Source organism: Pyrus communis, chromosome 7, assembly GCF_963583255.1.
Source record: "Pyrus communis chromosome 7, drPyrComm1.1, whole genome shotgun sequence".
NCBI classification, from domain to species: Eukaryota; Viridiplantae; Streptophyta; class Magnoliopsida; order Rosales; family Rosaceae; genus Pyrus; species Pyrus communis.
In genome coordinates this window covers 26888755-26912510 of record NC_084809.1, presented here as the reverse complement: position 1 = coordinate 26912510, position 23756 = coordinate 26888755, and the positions used below count along the sequence as shown (strand labels likewise).

Here is a 23756-nt window from a genome sequence, read left to right as displayed (position 1 = left end):
CCAACCAACCCTTTGAAAAAATTTAGAAACTGTGCAATTAGAATTTAATTGATCTTTACTATTTTAAGACAAAAAAATTGATCTTTGTTGCCGAACTTAGATTTACTAAAACCAACCCAATTAAGTTCAAATTTTAATGCTTGCAAATGTACGAATCGTAGTATAATATAATAGGCAAACACAACCTCGTTCCAACTGAGATCGAGTCAATTCTAATTGCCTAACTTAAATTGAATTGCACTTGAATTAAAAGTAACATTGATTATAAGAAAGAATTGCTAGGATTGAGTTCTTGATTAAAAAAAAAAAAACTGAAGAATAACAAGACAAATAAGACTAAAGGAATAGAGATGCAAATAGAAACAAATTTTGAACGAGATGAGTGAGTTACTAGAGCATTCGATTTCACCATAACCAATCCAACCTATTTCTAGCAGTAAATTATTAATGAATAATCATCAATGATCTAATTCCTCTAAATCATATAGTATTCATGGCATCTAGATTACTAGGTATACTCTTATGTGCTAAGAATCTATGACATGTAGATTACTAAACACAAAAAAAAATCATTAACGATTTGGACACTAACAAGGAGACCGCATGAAACTTAGTGTATAACCTCTATATCAAGGATTTCGTAACTTTAACTGCAAGAAACTTTGAATTGGCACATACGTAAATTTGCGTTAGATAAACTTGACAAACCAAGTTTGTAGCTAATCAACAAGATAAAATCAAGCGTATAATCCACAACAAAATAAACACAATAAGACTGAAATTCATAAATAATGAAACTAAGGAATGAAGTAATCATGATTAGGCTACCTCGTAGCTCTAGGGAAAAGAAATGAATTTTGAAACATAATTGAAGTTGTCACTAAATGCATAATAAAATGAAGAAAACCAAGTTGAGAAAAGCTTGAGCCTTTCTTTCTCTTCCGCACCTCTGTTCGTTGAACTTGTCGTCTCCTGAATAATGATCAAGTTGTCCTCAGTTTTCCTCTACAGTTCGTTTTCTGCCTCATGCACCGGCTTAAAGTGTGCAGATATGATGTTTGTTAAAATGTCTCAGTGAAATTCAAAGCAGATTATATACGTTTTCTTAGTTTCTAAGATTTGAACACAGTCACCTAAGTTCTGTACCAACCAAGTTTTTTGGAAGTGTGATATAACCTTGTTTTTGCTTTTACTATGCAGATTTCTCCAAAAGATGCAAAAGAAAACCAAAAGATTTGCATACTGCTCTGTTTTTCTTCAAGCGTAGTCTCGATCATGAGCTAAGGTATGACCTATTGTTTATTCATCTGCTTTAAAAATAAGGATTTCTTTCTCGTATCTTGAATTTTTTTTTATTTTGGATTCGTATATATTCAACAGATCGGAGAAGCAGACGAATTGATAAGCTGAAGGTGCCATGGCGATGGAGATACTCACTGCAATTATTCCTACAATAATTGACTACACAATTAGACCAGTTGCACGCCAAGTGGGTTATATCATTTTCTACAAAAGCAACCTTGAAGATCTAAAGAGTAAATTGGAGAATTTTGATTCTGTCAAACAAAGGATGAAGCATGAAATTGATGAAGTCGGAAGAGAAGTTAATCAAAAAGTGGAAGCTGATGTCCAGAGATGGCAGTCAGATGCGGAGAAGACCACTCTGGAGGCAGAAGCACTCTTGCATGATGAAGGCCGTGCAAAGACAAAGTGTCTCATTGTATGTTCTAATCTGATATCCTGTCATCAACGTAGCAGGAAGGCAACAAAACTGATGAAAAAGATTGAAGAACATGAAAATAAAAAAAAAGAGTTTTCCAGTGTTGCTTACGAAGCTCCCGTAGAAGACGTATCTGCCATAGCCTCCGACGGGTACATGGCCTTTGAATCAAGGATTTCTATGGTGAAGGATATCATTACAGAACTGAAAAAACCTGATATCAACAGGATTGGGGTGTACGGATTAGGGGGCGTTGGGAAGACAACACTTGCCAAAGAGGTTTACAGAGAAGCTGTGAAAGAGAACTTATTTGATGATGTGGTTATAATACTAAATGTCAAAGAAAAAAAAGACGACGAAAAAATTCAAAAAGAAATTACCAAAAGGTTGGGAATGAATGTTGATGAATCTGGGGATATGGGAAAAAGGGCGAATCTCCTACGAGCCAGGATAAAAGATGGGAAGACTCTTGTCATTTTAGATGATGTTTTGGAAAGAATTGACTTTGAGGCTGTAGGACTTGTCGGTGTGCCGAACTGTAATTTATTCTTGACATCTAGAGAAAGAAAAGTTTTATTCTATGATATGCGTATGCAAAACAATTTTGAACTTGGATTTTTAAGAGAACAAGAAAGTTGGAGTTTGTTTGAGAAGATGGTAGGAGATGTTGTTAAAGACAACCGTGTACTGAAGGAAGCAACCCAGCTAGCAAAGAAATGCGGAGGTTTGCCGGTTTTGGTTGTTGCAGTTGCAAGTGCTTTAAGGGATAGTAGTTTGGAGGAATGGAAAGATGCGTTGAGAAGTTTCAAAAGATTTGACAAGAAAGAATTGAATGAAAAAGCATTCTTGGCTCTAAAGTGGAGTTACGAACAATTGGAGGATCAAGAGCTTAAGCAATTGTTCTTGCTTTGCGGGAGTAGCAGTAATTTTCTGATTGACTTGTTCAAGTATAGTATGGGTTTGGGTTTGATAAAAAATGTTGAGACAGTGGAAGAGGCACGGACTTCATTCAATGTAATGGTTAAAAAATTGAAAAATTCTTGCCTATTGCAGGACAGCTATGACGACATAACTGTTAGAATGCATGAACTTGTAAAAGATGTTGCTATCCGGATTGCATCTGATGATCAAAAGGCCTTTTCAAGAGCATATGGAGATGAGTTGAAAGAATGGCCAACTGAGGGTTTCCTTAAAAAATGCACATGGATCTTCGTAGCAGGTTGCAAAATCCCCCGACTTCCTGAAGTACCTTGGGAATGCCCAGAATTAAAATTTTTGGCATTGGTGAATGATAGTATTGGCGACTCCCAGGAAATCCCCAGCAAATTTTTTGAAGGGATGAAAGAACTCAAAGTGTTGGATGTAACCAGATTCCGTATTCCGTCACTACCTCCATCTTTTCAATCCCTAAAGCATCTCCACACATTGTACTTAGCTTTCAGCGAGTTAGTAGACATAACTCTTGTTGGGCAGCTAACAAACTTGAAGATCCTTAGCCTCCTAAAGTCCAAGATTAAAGAGTTGCCCAAAGAAATAGGGCAATTGACAAGGCTACAATTATTGGAGTTGACCGGTTGCTCCGAACTTGTTTTGATCCCACCTGATGTTATATCAAGCTTGACAAGACTAGAAGACTTGAGGATGGGAATAAAAAGCTTCACGCAATGGGAAGGTGAAGGTTTAGTCGATGGCAGAAGTAATGCTAGCGTTTCAGAGCTGGAGCACTTATCTCATCTATCCGCATTGGACATACATGTTCTAGATGCTAACCTTCTTCCAACCAACTTGTTCTCTGATAAGTTAGAAAGATACACCATACTTATTGGTGACTGTTGGGAATATCCTGACATCAGTGAAACCTTCTCTAACATGCTAAAACTGAAGCTCACCAGAAGAAATCAATTCGACCGAGGTGTAAAGTTGTTGGTAAAGAGATGTGAGCAGTTGTACTTGGATGGGAAAGAGAGTGTGAATATTATTTCCTATCTATTTGACAGTGAAGCTGCTAAACAACTGAAGCATCTCCATGTCCAAAACAACGACGAAATTACGTATGTCATTGACTCCGTCAGTTGGAGTTACTCTCATAATGCCTTCCCCAACCTAGAATCTCTATTTCTTGAAGACCTTGTGAGGTTGGAAAGTGTATGTTATGGACAACTCGAAGGCGAGCCCTTCCAAAAGTTAAAATCGTTGACACTGCGGAATCTACCAAAGCTTATTGGTTTCTCTTCCAAAGACAAGCAATTAACGACTGACACAGAAGCCAACGAAATCGTGTTGGAGGATGAAGTTGGTGGACCACCAAAACTTTTCAGTAATGAGAAGGTACTTTCTCTGTTATTTTTTTAGCAAAATGGTTGCATGATTATTTCTCACTATAATTTACTTCTTCGAATTTTGACCATATAATTATTTCATTTTTTTCAATAAGCCAAAACCATTTAAATTAAATGATATATTAAGTTATCAGGTTTTGATAACCCACGGTTTTTTATTTTTATTTTTAGGATTTGATAACTCATGGTATTCAACTTGATATTAAGATTTTTTTTCTTTCCACGATTTCCAAATTTCAATTAATAGAGTTAACTCCAAATAAAATAAAGAAAAAAATAAAAATAGTAGAGCGTAGTGTTGAGGAAAAATTAGAGTACACAACTTTAACACAAATATTGGACAGACAAAACAAGTAAACAAATTACTTGTTATTACACTCACAAAATATTACAACACAACAACTCTCAAGGACACACTTTAGAAGCTATAACACTCTCTCACTTTCTAGAGACAAACTCTAGACCACTCACTACAAGACTACTCTTGCTTCTTACTCTCACTTAGCTCTCTCTTGATTGCTGCTCTTACTTCGTTACTAGCATTACACCATTACATACTTATAGGCTTGCTAAACCAACTTACTAAGTCGGTGGAATGGACTCATTTCATCTTAGCCATTGTTCTAGACTTTTCTACAAACAGCCCACTGACATGGGCCTCACACTTTACTAACTTCTAGTTAAACTTTGGTGCTAGAATGATCTAGCATTTCCAATACATGCACCTTCCACCTCCTATGCATATTTGAATCTCCATATGCTTCTAGCTAGTACCACCAACATAGTATTTTGCTAGAGTTGTCTAGCATCCAAACACCAATTGGGCTGGTGTTGATTTTCAACACTTCCCCTCAACACCAGTTCATTCTTTTCTCCATGACGAGTTGATGATGAAACTTTTCGAACTTGCTGGTACTCAAACTTTTAGTGAACAAGTTCGCAACTTGTTCATCCATATTGATCTGTCTCATTTCAATCTCTTCTTGCAAGACCTTTTCTCTAATGAAATGATAGTGTACCTCTACATGCTAAGTTCTTGCATGAAAGACTGGATTTTCTGAAAAGTGAATTGCCGATTGGTTATCACAGTACAATGGTACTACATAATCTATTGATTAATGTAAATCACTCATCAATTGTACCAGCCATGCATTCTCTTGAGTTTCCATTGTTGCTGCTCTATATTCTACTTCCATGGTTGACAAAGATATTGTTAGTTGTCTCTTGCTGCACCATGAAAGTACTCCAGAACCAATTATGAAGACATACTTAGTGGTTGATCTCCTGCAAAATATGTGTCATAATGGCCAACTAATTTACCATCCTTACCTTTCTTGTACAATGGACCATAGTCAATTGTACTCTTTACACATCTCAATAGTCGTCGAACCACTTCTAGATGAGGCTTCTTTGGATTTTGCATGTATCGACTCATCACACCAACTGCATGAGAAATGTCAGGTCGAGTTAGAGTCAGGTATATCAGATTACCTACCAATTGTCGATACATTGTTGCATCTTCCAAGTCTCTGCCTTTATGTGCATACATCTGCCTTCGTATGCATACATCTTGGCATTAGGTTCCATCGGTGTTGACATTAGCTTTCATTCAAGCATCCTAAACTTCTGCAATAAGTCTTTTGCATACTTTTGTTGACACACTTTCTTATGTGTGATCAACCTCTAGTTCAGGAAAGTACTTGAGTTGTCCAAGTTCCTTCATCTTGAACCGAACTGACAAATTCTCATTTGTTCGACGAATTTTTGCCTCATCATCACCAGTGATGATTAGGTTATCCACATACACCAGCACAATGGCTAACTTACTTTTATTAGCTATAACGAATAAGCTGGAATCTGCATGCGCCACTGAGTAACCACTTTGTGTTAGAAATTCTGCAATCTTACCGTACCACGCCCTTGGTGCTTGTTTTAAACCGTAGAGTGCTTTCCTCAGCTTACACACGTACTCGAGATGAGCTTCACTTTCAAAGCCTACTGGCTACATCATGTAGATCTCTTGATCCAACTCTCCATGCAAGAAAGCGTTCTTCATATCCATCTGGAATAGGTTCCAATCCTTGTTAGCTGCAAGTGCAAGTAAGACTCGTACAGTTGTAAACTTTGCCACTGGACTAAATGTTTCATCATAATCTAGTCCATACTACTGAGAGAAACCTCGAGCTACCACCGAGCCTTGTACCTCTCAACTGAACCATCAGGACGACGCTTTATCTTGTACACCTATTTGCAGGATATGGGTATCACATTCCTTAGTTGTGGCACCAAATCCCAAGTTTGATTCTGCTTAAGAGCAGTGATTTCTTCTTCTATAGCTTTTACCCATTCAAAACTCTGTGATGCCTCTTCAAACGTCTCAGGTTCTTTTGCTACTTCATCAGCTATGGCAACATTGGCATATTTAAGATTTGGCTTTCATATTCTTATTGACCTCCTTAGTTATGATTGTGGAGTTGATACTTCCACTTCACTAGGTCTAACTTCTCCTGGTTGTTGATACACACCAGTTTGCTAATGACTCTTAAGTACTTCTTGCTTGACATCATCATCATCAAACAATTCCTTGAGCTCATCTAGACTTGATTATATTTAGGCAGCTTGGTATCCCATTTTCTCCTGCAACGTATCTTCAATCTCTTTCGAGTCAAGCAACGCCTCATTTTCTTAGCACCAACAAGATAATGCTTCTGTGTCATATTCTTCCTCCATGGCTAAAGACGTTACGATGTCCCAGTCATCTTCACTTTTCTCTTTTGAGCTGGCGACATAACTTTTTGCAGGCCTTTTGAACTAGCAATTATTTGCCAAGTGGCCCTTCTTTCCATAGTTATAACATTGCCCTAAAATCTTTTTTTTTATTTTGGGGCTGACTATAGTTGTCGTGATACTTTGGAGCTCCCCCTGGCCGAGAACTCCCTCCGCCTTGATGACCTTTCGCCTTCTCACCTTTTGTTTTAAATCCACCACCAGCACGCTGATTGAAGCTGCCTTTACTTTCAGTATGGAACGCTTCCTCCTCACCTTTTAATGAGACCTCTCCCATTTGCTTTGCCAAAGATTCTTGATCGGCAAGAAAATTTTGAAACTCAACAAGTGATGGTTGGGTCGGCCATCCTTGTGCAACGATAAGAAAGCCTCAATATTTGTGTCTCAACCCATGGATAATTATTCTTTTTATCCTGGATTCTACAATGGCAGCACTAGGATCTAATTCATAAATTTCACGACAAATAGACTTTACCTTGTGGAAATATTCGGCAATCGTCATGTCTCTTTGGGCCACCAATAACAGCTCGTTCTCGAAAAGCTGCAGTCTTGTATCGTTCGTCTTTGAAAAGAATGTGACCAAGGTATCCCACGCTTCTTTTGGTGTGTTGGCTTTCCTTATGTGCTCTAACATGTCCTCCTCGACTGTGGTTTATAGGGCAAACATGGCCTTCCCTGCATTGATCTTCCACTTTCGCAAAGCGCTGCTGACGTACCACTCTGATACCAATTGTCGAGGAAAAATTAAAATACATAACTCTAGCACAAGTGTTGGAGAGACAAAACAAGTAAACAAATTACTTGTTATTACACTTACAAAATATTACAACAGAACAACTCTCAATGACACACTTTAAAAGTTATAATACTCTCTCACTTTCTAAAGGCAAACTCTAGATCACTCACTACAAGACTACTCTTGCTTCTTACTCTCACTTAGCTCTCTCTTGATTGCTACTTTTACTTCGTTACTAGCATTACACCATTACATATTTATAGGCTTGCTAAACTGACTTACTAAGTTGGTGGAATGGACTCATTTCATCCTAGCCATTGTTCTAGACTTTTCTACAAACAGCCCACCGACATGGACTTCACACTTTATTAACCTTCTAGTTATATTTGGTGCTAGAATGATCTGGCATTTCCAATGCATGCACCTTTCACCTCCCATGCATATTTGAATCTCCAGAACCTTCTAGCTAGTACCACCGACATAGTATTTTGCTAGAATTGTCTAGCATCCAACACCAATTGGGCTGGTGTTGATCTCAACATGTAGCCCAGCGTACTGGGTACCTTTCCCATTCCCCTTCCTTCCCGACGCCTCCATTCACCGCAACTCCCTCACGGACCACCACCTCTTCAAGCACAGCGGCAGCATCTCCCTTGATGACGTCATCGAGATCTCCAAGGTTATGAGGAACAGATCCATGGCCGAAGGAGCTCGCGGGAACGGTGAAGGAGATTCTCGGAAGCTGCGACTCGATCGGCTGCACGGTCAACGGCAAGGACCCCAAGGATTTGCAATAGGAGATCGTCGATGGTGACGTCGAGATCACTCTCGACCGACAAGGATGTAAATTCAACGAATCTTGCACCAAAAGGGATTTATTCTTCAATCTTCCCAAATTTAGTAGTCCCCTATTGTTTGAAGGAGCAATTAAATTGAAGGGCGAGGCTTTTGGGTTTTGATTTATGGATTTGAAGTGCGAATGCAATTGATATTGCTGCTGTTGTGTTTCAGGAAGTGAGAGAGAGAGAGGAGGAGGACGAGCGGCTTCATTTTCTTAACTTTTGCTTTTATTTTTATTTAATTTTATTGGGAGTTGATAGAGTTATGTTAGGGATAAGTTTGTGGACAGGGGACCGGGATCCTTTCCTAATCTAAGGATGAGGATTCTCATGACCAAGAGATGTAGATCGTATGATAAAAATTCAACGGTTATAATTATTATAACTTTAAAAGAATTCCCTATTTGTAACCGTTGGATAAAAATCTAACGGATTCATATCTCTTGATCATGAGGATCCTCATCCTTAAATTAGGAGAGAATCCTGGTCCATGGACAGTGTCAAGTATTCAAACGTGTCATAACGAGGACACACTTATTCTAGGTATAAATTTTTTTCATAAAGATAATTCACTTGCTACTAAAGATCTTTCACAATAATGTGCTTTTGGTATCAATTTAAATAAAATAGGTTTTTTTGGTCGAAAATAAAATAATTTAAATTTGAAATTAGATTGACATAACGTTGGCCCTTTATTTCTTTTTTCAGGTAGTTTTTACTTCAATTTGTTCTTTGCGAATTAATGAAAGTATAAGGACTACATCTGTCTAGTAGCATAGTAGCTTATTTTTTAAATATATGATATTTACTTTATTTCTACACATTTTAAATATATACGGCTAACAACAATGTAAATTGTAATTTTCTAAAATAAACATGAATTTTGCTATGTGCTATGCAGGTTATGATGCCCAACTTAACAACTTTGTCTGTGCATCATTGTGATAGTTTAAGATTCTTATTTTCGAGTTCTATGGCTAAATGTCTCAGACAACTCAAAAATCTCAAGATATCCAACTGTCAAATCATAGAAGAGATATTGGGAAATGAAGAGAATACAGATGACATGTTTGATAAGCTAAACCGTCTAGAGCTACAACATCTTCCAAACCTCGTTAGATTCAGCTCAGGAAGTTATATTAAATTTCCGTCTTTGGCGTATTTGGACTTAGAAGATTGTACTAAATTGGAGACATTCATCTTCGATGCCAAGAGTGAAAATATTATAACCAACAAAGAAGAAAGAGATATTGAGCTCTTTGATGAAAAGGTGAACTATACCTTCACTTTTTCTTTATGCTTTTATTTCCAACTTATACACTCGTCCCACTTTTGTGAAGAAATGTTTGTTCACAAGTTCTAAAATGAATATGTGACAGGTAGGATTTCCTAGCTTGGAGATGTTGTACATATGGGACTTACCTAAGTTGAAGAGAATATTCCACAACCAACTTCATTCAGATTCTTTTAGCAGGCTCAGAATTATGGATGTTCGTAGATGCCACAATCTGATTAATATCTTTGGGCCAAGTATCATGGGAAGATTGAATGCTCTAGAGAGATTACAAATAGAGCAGTGCCAGTCCCTACAAGTGGTATATGACTCATCATCTACCACTCAGTTGAACGGTTTTGAGTGCCCAAATCTAAACTCAGTTGAGATAGACTCATGTGATAGTTTGAAAAATGTTTTTCCCGTCTCAATGGCCAAAACTCTTAAGCAGCTAAGCAAGTTGAAGGTTGAGAATTGTGGTTTAATGGAGGAAGTTGTCACAAAGGACAAACCAAAAAGGACACATGAAGAGTTCGGGTTCCCTAAAGTAGAAATTGTGATATTTGAAAATCTACCTCGGCTTCGGAGTTTCTATCCTGGATTGCATGTCTCTAATTGGCCATTACTCAACGAATTGAGCTTCATTAAATGTGATAGTGTGGAGATTTTTGCTTCCGAATTTTCAACATATCAAGACAAGCTTGACTTGAGCCACTCAAGGCCAATGACACAACCTTTCTTTTTAATTGAGAAGGTAAACATCCTTGTACACAATATTTTTTTATGAACGAAATTTTATGTGCTTTTTACATAACTAGTTTTCTTTGGAAAAAGTAAATAATCCAGTTTTTCAAAATAATTTACAGCATGCCATTATTGTTGATTATGCTTCAGGGTAAGTCATTCCTCAACTTGGAATCCTTGATGTTGGACAAGAACACGGAGATTTGGTATGAACCGTATGGTCCACTCCCGGCAGAGTTGCTGAGAAAACTAAAAGAACTTGGTTTTGCTACTTCACATCCCATGTCAGATTTTTTCTTTGAGAATTTACAGAATCTTGAACACCTCTGTGTCCTCTCCGCTCCTTGGAAAGAATTATTTGGCCACGACCACCAAGGAAGTAGTAGAGGGGAAATACATGAAGTTGAGACCCTCCCACGTGTAAAAGTTTTGGGGCTCTTCGATATGCCGGAGCTGATACATCTAGGAAAGGAAAACTCCCAACCAGGGGGCCCTGTTTTTCCAAACTTGGAATTTCTATGCCTGAAGAAATGTGGCAGATTAGAGAATCTAAGTTCATCATTGATATCCTTTCGAAATCTAACCACTTTGTACATATTCGATTGTCACGGACTGCAATACTTAATACCTTGTTCTGTGGCTAAGAATTTGCAGCAACTCAAGGAGTTGGAAGTTGAGTCCTGTCAAAGAATGGTAGAAATAGTAGCGGGCAACGAAGATAATCCAGAAAATGAGATTACTTTCAGTTGCTTGCAACATTTGAAACTTTCTGATCTACCAAGTCTGAAAGGATTTTGTACGGAAAATTGCGTTGTCAAAGTCCCATCCTTACCGACTTTGATTGTCAAGGACTGCCAGCTTATCGAGTTTAAGATTTCTCCTAATGGGTTACTCCAAAGTGATCCAAGACCAGAAAGACTAGAAATAGCAGAGGAAACTGATGATGTACTGATGCCAAGTGATTCAATGGAGAATGATTGTGATCAAACCGTAAGTACTTCATTCAATAATTAAGCATTTATTAATTTCAGCTTTTCCTGAACTTTGAACCGTCAAATTTATTCATCTTATTCATAGTTGTTCAGTCAGATTTCATATTGAACAGTTTGTGTTTATTTGTAATCGTCAACTAAATATATATTTCCACAGGACCAGCCGTTGATTGCGGATACAAATGTACATGCTACAACTGCAAGACTCTCTACCAAAAATGAATCATCATTTATTGCCAGGCGTGTCAAGGTTTTCCGGTTGTGTGCGATTGCGTGTTTGTGTGTTATTTTCTTCTTCCTTTTATTTTTCCTTTTAAAGGAAGAAATATCAGCCAGGAAAGCAAACCGGAAGGCACTCTGATCCGTTGGACCACACTACACATTCCACGGTAATCACATTGGTGTGTTCAGAATTTTAGATGGCGAAAACTACGCTACTTTCAGGATGCACGCTATCTTGGCTTTGGCGTTACAGTATACTTATTTCTAATTTTTCTTGTTTACTTGCTCTAACTATTCTCTGTTTTCCCCTCAGAGGTCTGTGCCCAGCCATGCTTCCCTGGCCGATCTCATATTGTTTGGTACAAGCCTGCAAGCTGCGGCCTCAATGGAAAACCATCCCAGAAACTTGTGCAATTTGGGAAGGCACTGGTGCATATTCCTTGTTATGTTATGCTTGTATTGACTTGTGTGTTTCGTTGTAAAAGTGTGATTTGTATTTGGACCTTTGTTCGCAACATTTGCATCTTCACTGAGCTCCTAAATAGAATTTAGAGAGGACTAGTAGTTACTGTAGTTTAGTCTATGCGTTGCCACATGAATGTCAAATGAATTATAAATATTGTATGTGTTAAAATAAGAGTGTTGATAAACTCACCCCATTGCTTTATTTTCCCATTCACGTTATAATTTCACTCAATATAAAAGTTTAAAATTTTGAAATCCTATTTTTCCACTCACTATAATTCCTAAAATAACCTTCACCACCAAGAGGACAAAATAGATGACTGATGGAACTTAACCTAATAAAACAAAATTTCTATAAAAATCTTCTATATCCAAATTCCCAAAATTTCTGAAAAATTCCGAATGCACTACAATGACATGCCTTGAAAATTGGATGGAACCTAATCTAATAAAGCAAACCCAAAATTTGCAATCACCATGATCATAATCCAATATTAGACAATATCATATGCATAGAATAATATTTAGAGTAAGCAAACCCTAATCAGGTAAAGTCAAGCTTATTTGAATTGATTTTGGGTAAAAAATGGCCACCAGATTTCAAATTCAAAGAATCAAAGAATAAAGGAATTTCAATTCAAAGAGTGCAAATTTTCAAATCCTCTAAATTTTAGTTCCTTTGCAGAAGATAGCAAGAATTTATGAAGGAATGTGTGAATGAGTGAAATGGGTGGAACGCCATATTCAAAGAGAGAGAGAGAGAGAGAGAGAGAGATTCATGACGTTGGTCAAATGCCATAAAAAATGATTCTACGAGGCCTAAAAAGTGCCATCATATGCATAACGTTTATTAGAGACGAAAAGAGAGAACTTATATACTAAAATGATAAACAGGGGATGACAGAGAGACGGTGGCGGTCGGTGGAGAATCTGTAGCAGTCGATGTAGAAGGCAAGAACAGATAAACTGAAGAGAGAAGCAAGAGGAATAGAGAAATGGGATAGGGATTGAAAAGTCTTTTTCTAGAAAATTAAACATGTTATTATTATTTTATTAAAAGGTGGGTGGAAAAATAGGACAATGGGATGGGATTAGTAGCACTCTAAAATAATGTACTAAACAAAAAATGCACATAAAAGCTCACTGAATATTCAATTCAATTCGATTCATTTCAAATAAGAACCAAACCAGAAATGCACATACAAGCACACTAAACTACCAAATTTGAACAATTTGGGCAATTAGAAAAATCAATTATTTTGGTTATAAATATTCAATTCGATTCATTTTAAATAAAAATCAAACCAAAAATGCACACAAAAGGTCGCCGAATGACAAAATTTGAACAATTTGAGCAATTTGTTATCCTCAAAACAATTCAAAGAGCAATAATTCAGCATGAAAGCCGCAGATAAAAAAACGAAAGACAAAAAAATATGTTGAGAAAAATACCCTAAGAAGTCATGGCAAAAACAGACAGATTTATTCGGCATTGGGACAACAATCAACATTAATAATAGATGCCGTTGTAGAACATTTTAAATGAAACAGAGAGAGTTGTCTTACACAGTTACACGAATGTCAGCCCATACCAAACCTATTATCTATGAATCCTGCAAAACATTACACAAACAATAAGAAACCATCCTCACAGATGACAACGATCGAAGACAGACTTGAACCAAACGTACAAACAGGACAAATACATATTAAGGGGAAAATAACCAACAAAAGGATGAGACTTTTCAAAGTCTACCAAGGAAAAATACACATTAGTGGCCAAATCCCTTAAGATATTGGTTTAATTTCTGGACTGCAAGATATTGACCTATCTCAAAATTCCCTTGAAGGAAAAATTCCATTGAAATAGGCGAACTCAGGAAGCTTCATTACCTTGACCTTGGTGAGAATTCCTTAAACTCTTCAATCGCTTTTGAGCTTGGTTTTTGTAACTGTCACCGTAGTTGTGTAGCGGATTCGCTTTGCAGGTTTCAAAGTGAACAATAACAATCTAATACGTACGGTATTTGCCCAAGTGCTTGAGGAATTTTCGGCATTGTCTAGAGTCTGGTTTGATGGGAACCAATTTACCGGGAACATTATAAATGCATTTGGTGTTCATCCCAGTCTTGAATTCATTGCTCTTAATGAGAACCAGTTTGTTGGTACACTCTCACCATAGTGGGAAAATGCATAAGCATCACATATATGCGTATGGGTTGAAATAAAATTTCAGGTCCAATCTCACCTGAGCTCGAAAAAATGACAAAACAGCAGCTTCTAAACTTGAGCCAGAACCATTTACTGGGGAAATACCGGCACAGATTGGTAACTTCCTCCTGAGTTACAACTTGGACATTAGCAGCAATTCTCTCTCCAGAGTGATACCTTCAGACTTGGAACAGCTCACAAATTTTTAGGTTCTCAATGTCTCACACAACCATCTCTCAGGGGGAAATCCCTACAAAAAGTCTAAAAATGGTGACTGTGGATACCTATGACTTTTCTTATAACAACTTGACAAGTTCAATCCCAAATTGTGTCATTTTCCTAAACGATATTCCAATTTCTTAAAATCTTAAATCCAACTACATTTCTCAATGCCCAAATGGCCACATATGAGAAACCAAAACAGAGCCTTAAAGGGGGTAAGAAGAAAGAAAAAAGAAACAGAAGAAAGGTACAGTTCGACTCCTACAGTAATGATTTACCTTTTGTTTTGGCTAAAGTTTCCCATTTTGTTGGAGGTTTAGGCACCGGCAGCTGTAGAAAACAAAAGAATATGTCATTGGCAGTCAGACGTTAATGCTAGGAATACAATAGCAACTCTTAAATAGGTTGTGGAAAAGACCAGCAGCATCAACAGCCTTTTTGCATACACTAACATTTTAGTCAACCAATTTCCATGATAGGAACCGTAAATCGGCAGCACAACAAAAGGAGATTAACAAAAATCTCGACAATTACCTGAAACCACCATTTCACTTCTTTCAATTGCGAAGCACTTTACATTTATTCACTATTAAACGCTCATATACATGATCAAACCTATCAAAAACATCGTTGGAGAATCGTAAACTAAGAGGAATGGCTTACATGCTTCTATCTTGGCAGTTTAGTTTCGGGAAGCGACAACTGCACAATGGGACGTCTATGTCTTCAGTTGAAGGTATGTTGAAAAGACTATTCGCAATAGCTTGAACCAACTCGGTCCCTTTCGTTATACATTCCTTCACTAATTCCCCCCTAAATACCATGAAAAAACAAATCAGAATTTCACCCACTGAACAAAAACCTGTCAGCATAGTGCGAAAAATTCACTATTTCACTTAAAGACTGCAACTTTACCGCTGGGATTAATCAAATAAAATCCTAATTTTCAAGATTAAATATATATATCTCAAAATTAAATTTTCAACATTACCAAAAAATAGAGATATATAGAATATGTAAAGAAAAATAACTTGGAGAAGGGGATGGAGGGGAAGCTGTGATGAGGGTCGAAGGGCATGAGATGACCCAGATCGACTTGAATATGCTACTGCCCGGTCTCCATTGCTGCCTTCCTGCAGTTGCTTTTCATCGTCTCCTTTCAACGGTCCAGGTCTGCAACCCCAAAAGCACACATAAACGATTAGCTTCGCGGTCAGATTATCAAATCATGCGGTGACACATGACAGGACCAACATACCCGCAAATAGAAAATTCATCAATTTGTTTCTTTTGAATCCATAATTCAGATACGATTTCTAATTCAAAGGAAAAAAAAATACATAAATCCATCAAAAAATTTGCCCAAATGAAAAAAGAAATAAAGGATGAATTAGGAGCTTTTGGCCTAATCAGATAAATAGTCATAAGGTATTTGAAAGGTAACATGTGGTAAAAAAATTTGGATTTAAACACATATGGTCTAAGTTTGTTAGGATTTATACTCAAAATTAAAACTTCCGTTATCTCTCCATTAGTAATAGTCTCATATGAGGATAAGATGATCATTTCATCCCCCATTTCATCCCCATCCCTTCCATAGTCACTCTCCTTCAATTTTAGATTTGGTTTTTCATTTTGGATTTTGATTATTTTTCGTTTTGATTTTAGATTGATGCTGCTCCTCTTCTACCTTGTAGTTTAGGAACAAAACCAAAGGAGATGGAAAGGTTTTGTTAGGGTGGTAACCCAACAAAACCGTTTCACAATAATATACCTCTCTCTCCATTTTAACAACATATCGACAAACAGACGACCCCTTTCTGAAAAGGGTCAGATCGCGTCGTCGAGCAGATTGAGGTCTGCAACCCAACGTATTGCTTGAAGTGGGCGAAATGCCTGATTTTTCTATTCACTTCTCATGAACGTTGAACGGAAGGGATGAATGACCATTCATTCTCAACGATTTATAATCACCATTGATAAACATGGTTCCAATCAATAAGCACAACAAACTACCAAAAGGTATTCAATCGTTTACGAAATTCAACTTTCTTGACCCGATTACAAAAGAGCAAAAAAAAAAAATAAATAAATAAATTAAATTAAATAAATAAATAAAGCAAGGGACTCCCACATATGAAAGTATCAAAACACAATGTATCCAAAATAAAATAAGAGCACTATCAGGTTCTCTTCTACCATAGGTTCTGATTTTGTGGACAAAGCTCTTGCCAGAAGGTTTCCATGGTGTAACAATTTGTTTAGAAGTGGTTGGTGGATGAGGAGGCCATCCAGTTGTAGGACTTGAGCTTCCAAATCTACTTTGAGGCATCTCAACTCTAGGAATTGTGGTAAATGTGGCACTCTTTGCCCCTTCAGTAATGGTTGGAGGATGAGGAGATACTCCAGTCATAGGATTTGAACTTCCAACTCTACCTTGAGGCATCGCCACTCTAGGAATTGTGGTAAATGTGGCACCTCTTACCCTTCTAGTAATGGTTGGTTGACTGTTATCTTGAACCTCTCACTAGATTGTTCTTCATCATCTGAATTTACAGGGCTATGTAATTCCTTTGTTGGTAACTCTTTTTCTATTGGGAGATTCTCAGTAGCTATGTTTTCAGGTAGAATTGTTTTGTCTACACGATCCCTCGTAATAGTTCCTGATAATGGCAAGTCCACATATTTATCAAATAGCAAATTATCATCTTCTATAGCAGCATCATTCTCACTGTCATAGAGCTCGTAATCAAAATCATCACTATTCGTTCCATGCTCGTAATGAAAACCATTAGTGCACTGCCCACTCTCTTGTACAAAAGTTTCATATGGACCATGACCTTCCTCACCTACAATTATTTATCATTCACACCAACCTGCTCCTCATTGTTCGCTTCATCAGGGTGTGAATAAGTTGCTTGAGAATAATTCTACTGGTACTTGATAGAACACATCATCTGGTATCTCATCGAATACATTGGAATTATTTGATGTTTGATCTTGAGGGGGTTCTGTAGCTATATGAGGTGTATCAATATCATGCTCTACATAAATAGTCATCTCCCTTAATCTAGCTATAAGCTTCACCATGTCTGTTATGTCACTGTCAGAAACTAGTGGATGCAAACCATGTTCAGGCTCTTCTCCGAGTTTAGTATAATGGTATTTCTTCACATTTGTATATCTAACCTCTTCCATCATGTACTTCAATTCAATCGTTGACAACAAATCGGGATCCACATTGTCAAAGTACATTGTCTTACCACCGAAATATATATGCTTGGGCAATATCATCAATTGCCCTCCACATATAAACTTCAGAGTTAACCTATCAGTACCTATAATTAAAATAAAATTGCATACTTTATCAATCAAATGGCAGTGCACTACATGACAATAAAGTTGCATACTTTCACTACTACCATATAGGCTATCACTGGCGAAGCAAAAACCGACAAGAAACCCAATTTCTGTCGGAAATTTGGCAAAAATCCGACATAAAACAATGTAATGTCGGATTAGAATAGTGACACTAATGCTAGCGTAGCGAAAGGCCTTCAGTGTCAGTTTGTTCGCTTAATCCGCCACTACGCAGCATCGGTTAAAAGCGACACTGACATTAGCGTCGATTTAAAGTGACGTATACTTGAACATTACGTCAGTTTAAAGCGACGTTCATTAGTAATTTAATTATAATATATCCACCGTACTGTCGGTTTTAACCGACATTGTGATAAAATTAAATAAATAAAATATACCTAAACCGACGTCAGATAACAATTAAATAAATAAAATATTCAAACTAGTACGACACCATCTTTGTTAATAATAATAAAAAAATACGAGAATCTGCATCGTTTTCAATTAATTGGTACTAAAAAAAATTATATAACCAAATTAATAAATTTCATGTAAAGGCCAAAACAAACCTTAATAAAAATTATTAACAATAAAAATAGTGCCAAAATATACAAATATTTTATATCCAACATTCCACATAATATACAAAAACTCATACAGAATATACAAATATCTTAAAAATGTACAACTCATACAAAATTCTTGCCACTCTCTTGCAAAAGATTTTGAACCAGTTGTATGGTTCATTGCTTTCAACAGCCGATTAATCTTATTCCTTTATTCTATTCCAGAAAACTTCATTTTCTTCTTCCTTAATCTTACGCAATCAGTCGTCACGGAAGATTTCTATACTCTCTAACCTCCCCTGCTACATATCTTGAAAAAGCACTAGAGTTATCACTAAGGCATTTTCCAGACGAATCAAACGAGCAAAGTTGTTTTGTCCATTTGGGAACTAAGGGTCCGCGCCTCCGTCGAGATGTTCCTTATTAACACAAAAAAAAAATTAACAACCAAGAAACAAAAGTAAATTTTTAGTTTAAGCCTAATACTAGTTTAAACACAAAACAAAAAATTAATAATAATTCACAAATGAACCACCTTTGAACTTTTCCTCCTCGAAATGAAGTTCCTCAGAATGTTTATCTTCACTTTGTTGATCCATAGCAAAAGTTAGTGGAAAGGAGAAGGAGTAAGGCTGAAATGGGAGAAGGAGACGGGGCAAAACCAAAGAAGTAACTGAGAGAGGGAAACGAAAGCATGGAAGTAATGGGGAAGAAAGGGGTATAAATATGGTTGAAATATTTGGACTTTGCGTCGGCTGAAACCGACACCACATCTGACTGAAAAGCAAGTGGCGTCGAAATAATAACATATTGCGTCGGTTAAAAGCGACGTGAGTGTGACAGACTTGATAGTGCAACTGGCGTCGAAATAAGAAAAGGTTGCGTCAAATTAAGTAAAGGTTACGTCGGTTAAAACCGACGCAAGGTCTGACACACTAAAATATTTCAAAGCTTGCGTCGAAATAAGTAGAGGTTGTGTCGGTTAAAACCGACACAAGGTCTGACACACTAAAACATTTCAAACATTTCAAACATTCATTCCCGCCTAAATATTTCAAGTTATGTCATATAATATTTTAATAAATAATATTTAATACATAATAAAAAACAATAATATAATTTTATGATAAAATATCATCACACATGAATTGAAACATAGTCTAATTGATATTTAAAATACATAAAATAATTAATATATTTAAAAACATAGTCTAATTGATATTTAAAATACATAATCAAGTAACGGGACAAAACTTTTCGACGGTTATAAAATGAAAAATCACGATTTAACAATTATTTTAACTATGATTTTGATTAATTTTTATAACTACACTCCTTGATCCTATATGAATACAATGAATGAATTCAATCTTCAATTTAAAATATTTACAATAGTGGATACCACAAAATCTTATGTTATACTTAATGGAAGTATAAATAAACTCTAAGTGTTAGTGAATCTATCGTTTTGATGGGATACACATTCTTCGAAACTAATTTCAACGATCCAACCGTCAAACTTGTTTATATATGTTTCGAGATCGCATACTTCAAAAAATCGCAAAAAACAAACATTCAAAGATTAAATAACGGGACAACTTTTCAGTGGTTATAAACAAAAAATCACGATTTAACGGTGATTTTAACTCCGATTTTGATTATTTTTTATAGCTACACTCATTGACCCTATATGAATACAATGAATGAATTCGATCTTCAATTTAAAATATTTACACTAGTGGATACCACAAATCTTTTGTTATATTTAATAAAAGTATAAATAAATTCTAAGTGTTAGTGAATCTATCGTTTTGATGGGATACGCATTCTACGAAACTAATTTCAATGATCCAACCATCAAATTTGTTTATACATGCTTCAAGATCGCATACGTCAAAAATGGCAAAAAAACAAACATTCAGAGGTCAAGTAATGAGACAAAACTTTTCGACGGTTATAAACGAAAAATCACAATTTAACGGTTATTTTAACTCCAATTTAGATGATTTTTTACAGTTACACTCCTTGACCCTATATGAATGCAATAAACGAATTCGATCTTCAATTTAAAATATTTATACTAGTGGATACCACAAAATCTTATGTTATATGAATAAATTCGAAGTGTTAGTGAATCTATCGTTTTGATGGGGATACGCATTCTACGAATCTAATTTCAACAATCCAACCATCAAATTTGTTTATACATGCTTCAAGATCGCATACACCAAAAATGGCAAAAAACAAACATTTAGAGATTAAGTAACGGAACAAAAGTTTTCGACGGTTATCAACGAAAAATCACGATTTAACGGTGATTTGAACTCCGATTTTGATGATTTTTTACAGCTACACTCCTTGACCCTATATGAATACAATGAACGAAATCGATCTTCAATTTAAAATATTTACACTAGTGGATATCACAAAATCTTATGTTATACTTAATAAAAGTATAAATAAATTCTAAGTGTTAGTGAATCTATCGTTTTGATGGGATACGCATTCTACGAAACTAATTTTAACGATCTAACCATCAAATTTGTTTATACATGCTTCAAGATCGCATACGCCAAAAATGGCAAAAAACAAACATTCAAAGATCAAGTAACGAGACAAAACTTTTCGACGGTTATAAACGAAAAATCACAATTTAACGGTTATTTTAACTCCAATTTAGATGATTTTTTACAGCTACACTCCTTGACCCTATATGAATACAATATTTACACTAGTGGATACCACAAAATCTTATGTTATATGAATAAATTCTAAGTGTTAGTGAATCTATCGTTTTGATGGGGATACGCATTCTACGAATCTAATTTCAACAATCCAACCATCAAACTTGTTTATACATGCTTCAAGATCACATACGCCAAAAATGGAAAAAAACAAACATTTAGAGATCAAGTAACGGAACAAAATTTTTCGACGGTTATCAACGAAAAATCACGATTTAACGGTGATTTGAACTCCGATTTTGATGATTTTTTACAGCTACACTCCTTGACCCTATATGAATACAATGAATGAAATCGATCTTCAATTTAAAATATTTACACTAGTGGATACCACAAAATCTTATGTTATACTTAATGAAAGTATAAATAAATTCCAAGTGTTAGTGAATCTATCGTTTTGATGGGATACGCATTCTACGAAACTAATTTCAACGATCCAACCATCAAACGTGTTTATACACGCTTCGAGATTGCATACGCCAAAAATGGCAAAAAACAAACATTCAGAGATCAAGTAACGAGACAAAACCTTTCGACGGTTATAAACGAAAAATCACAATTTAATGGTTATTTTAACTCCGATTTAGATGATTATTTACAGCTACACTCCTTGACCCTATATGAATACAATGAATGAATTCGATCTTCAATTTAAAATATTTACACTAATGGATACCACAAAATCTTATGTTATATTTAATAAAAGTATAAATAAATTATAAGTGTTAGTGAATCTATCGTTTTGATGGGATACACATTCTACGAAACTAATTTCAACGATCCAACTATCAAACTTGTTTATACATGCTTCGAGATCGCATACACCAAAAATGGCAAAAAACAAACATTCAGAGATCAAGTAACGAGACAAAACTTTTCGACAGTTATAAACAAAAAATCACAATTTAACGGTTATTTTAACTCCGATTTAGATGATTTTTTACAGCTACACTCCTTGATCCTATATGAATATAATGAATGAATTTGATCTTCAATTTAAAATATTTACTCGAGTGGATACCACAAAATCTTATATTATACTTAATAAAAAGTATAAATAAATTCTAAGTGTTAGTGAATTTATCGTTTTGATGGGGTACGCATTTTACGAAACTAATTTCAATGATCCAACCATCAAACTTGTTTATGCATGCTTCGAGATCGCATATGCCAAAAATGGCAAAAAATAAACATTCAGAGATCAAGTAACGGGACAAAACTTTTCGACGGTTATAAACGAAAAATCACGATTTAACGGTGATTTGAACTCCAATTTTGATGATTTTTTACAGCTACACTCCTTGACTCTATATGAATACAATGAATGAACTCGATCTTCAATTTAAAATATTTACACTAGTGGATACCACAAAATCTTATTTTATACTTAATGAAAGTATAAATAAATTCTAATTATTAATTTAACATAATATATTCTTATATTACTAAATATTATAAGTTCATGTTATATTTAATATTGTTAAAAGCGACACTGTTTTATTTAAAGTGACATTGTATTATTTAATGTCGCTTAAAAGCGACACTGTATTATTTAAAGCGACGCTGTTTTATTTAAAGCGACACTAGTATTTAAAAATTATTAAAATGTATGTCAGTTTTAAGCGACATTAAATGTTTACGTCGGTTTAAAAGCGACATCAAACGTTTATGACACTTATAAGCGACAGTAAATCCGATGTCATGTTCAATAAGTGTCGCAATTGTCTAGTTCGACACTATATTATATTAAACCGACATCACCTACTGACACTGTAAGACCCTTTTGTAGTAGTGTTTAATCAATCAAATGCAAATTTCAAAGGTAACCGACAAGCGACGGAATGTGGAATCTAAAAAAGCAATAAGATTTGTTCTACTGCTATTAAACAACTAATTGGCTTTTTGCCTTCTAGTTTGCTTTGTTTGTTTCCTTTTTGTTGCCTTCTTCCCTTTCAAAACCCTACACATAAATCCCTATATATACCATTAAGAAGGAGACCGACTGGAAAAAAGAAAATAGAACCCATGATTCATCCAACGAAAAACCATCAACTCCAGCCTTTGAAGCATAATAAAGAGGAGACCTTCAAGCATAAAACCGCACATGGTGGATATCATTACGAACAAACGATTTTCAAAATAGAACAATCACCTAAAGTTATCAAGATTGCAGCGATACCTGGGCATGTTGGTGCGATGTCTCCCTCAATTCTTTGCTTAGCCATCGATGTGGCTTTTCAAACACGAACCAATTTTCTGGGTATGTTCGTGCTTTAGAATTGGGAACGAGTTTGATCTTGAGGGGGTTCTGTAGCTAAGCTATTGGCATGCTACTAATTATGAAATGACCATCTTATCCTCATATGAAACTATTACAAACGGAGGGATAACAAAAGTTTTAATTTTGGGTGTAAATCCTAACAGACTTAGACCACAGGGGTTTAAATCCAAAATTTTTTACCACAAGGGTTACCTTCCGAATACCTTATGACCACGGGGATTATTTATCCGATTAGGCCGAAGCTTTTAGCAGAGA

General features: G+C 35.8%; 1 protein-coding gene and 1 long non-coding RNA gene across 3 annotated transcripts; one reads left to right on the top strand and one right to left on the bottom strand.

Moving 5' to 3' along the window:
• The first annotated feature begins 1180 nt into the window (after window positions 1-1180).
• On the top strand, window positions 1181-12411 carry LOC137740095 (probable disease resistance protein At4g27220). The gene is made up of 6 exons (XM_068479899.1): window positions 1181-1285; window positions 1381-4048; window positions 9323-9691; window positions 9801-10448; window positions 10589-11428; window positions 11588-12411. Exons 2-6 carry the CDS (start codon window positions 1418-1420, stop codon window positions 11789-11791), a joined length of 4692 nt encoding a protein of 1563 aa, XP_068336000.1. The 5' UTR covers window positions 1181-1285; window positions 1381-1417; the 3' UTR covers window positions 11792-12411.
• A 1216-nt stretch (window positions 12412-13627) lies between these two features.
• Window positions 13628-15721, bottom strand: LOC137739781 (uncharacterized). 2 transcript variants are annotated; one of them, XR_011069115.1, is made up of 5 exons: window positions 15582-15721; window positions 15214-15363; window positions 14829-14880; window positions 14011-14589; window positions 13628-13730 (listed from the first exon to the last, which is right to left on the bottom strand). It is a non-coding gene; the product is annotated as an uncharacterized lncRNA (long non-coding RNA). The 2 variants fall into 2 exon arrangements; XR_011069114.1 differs by having other exon boundaries at window positions 13628-14589.
• Window positions 15722-23756: the final 8035 nt, after the last annotated feature.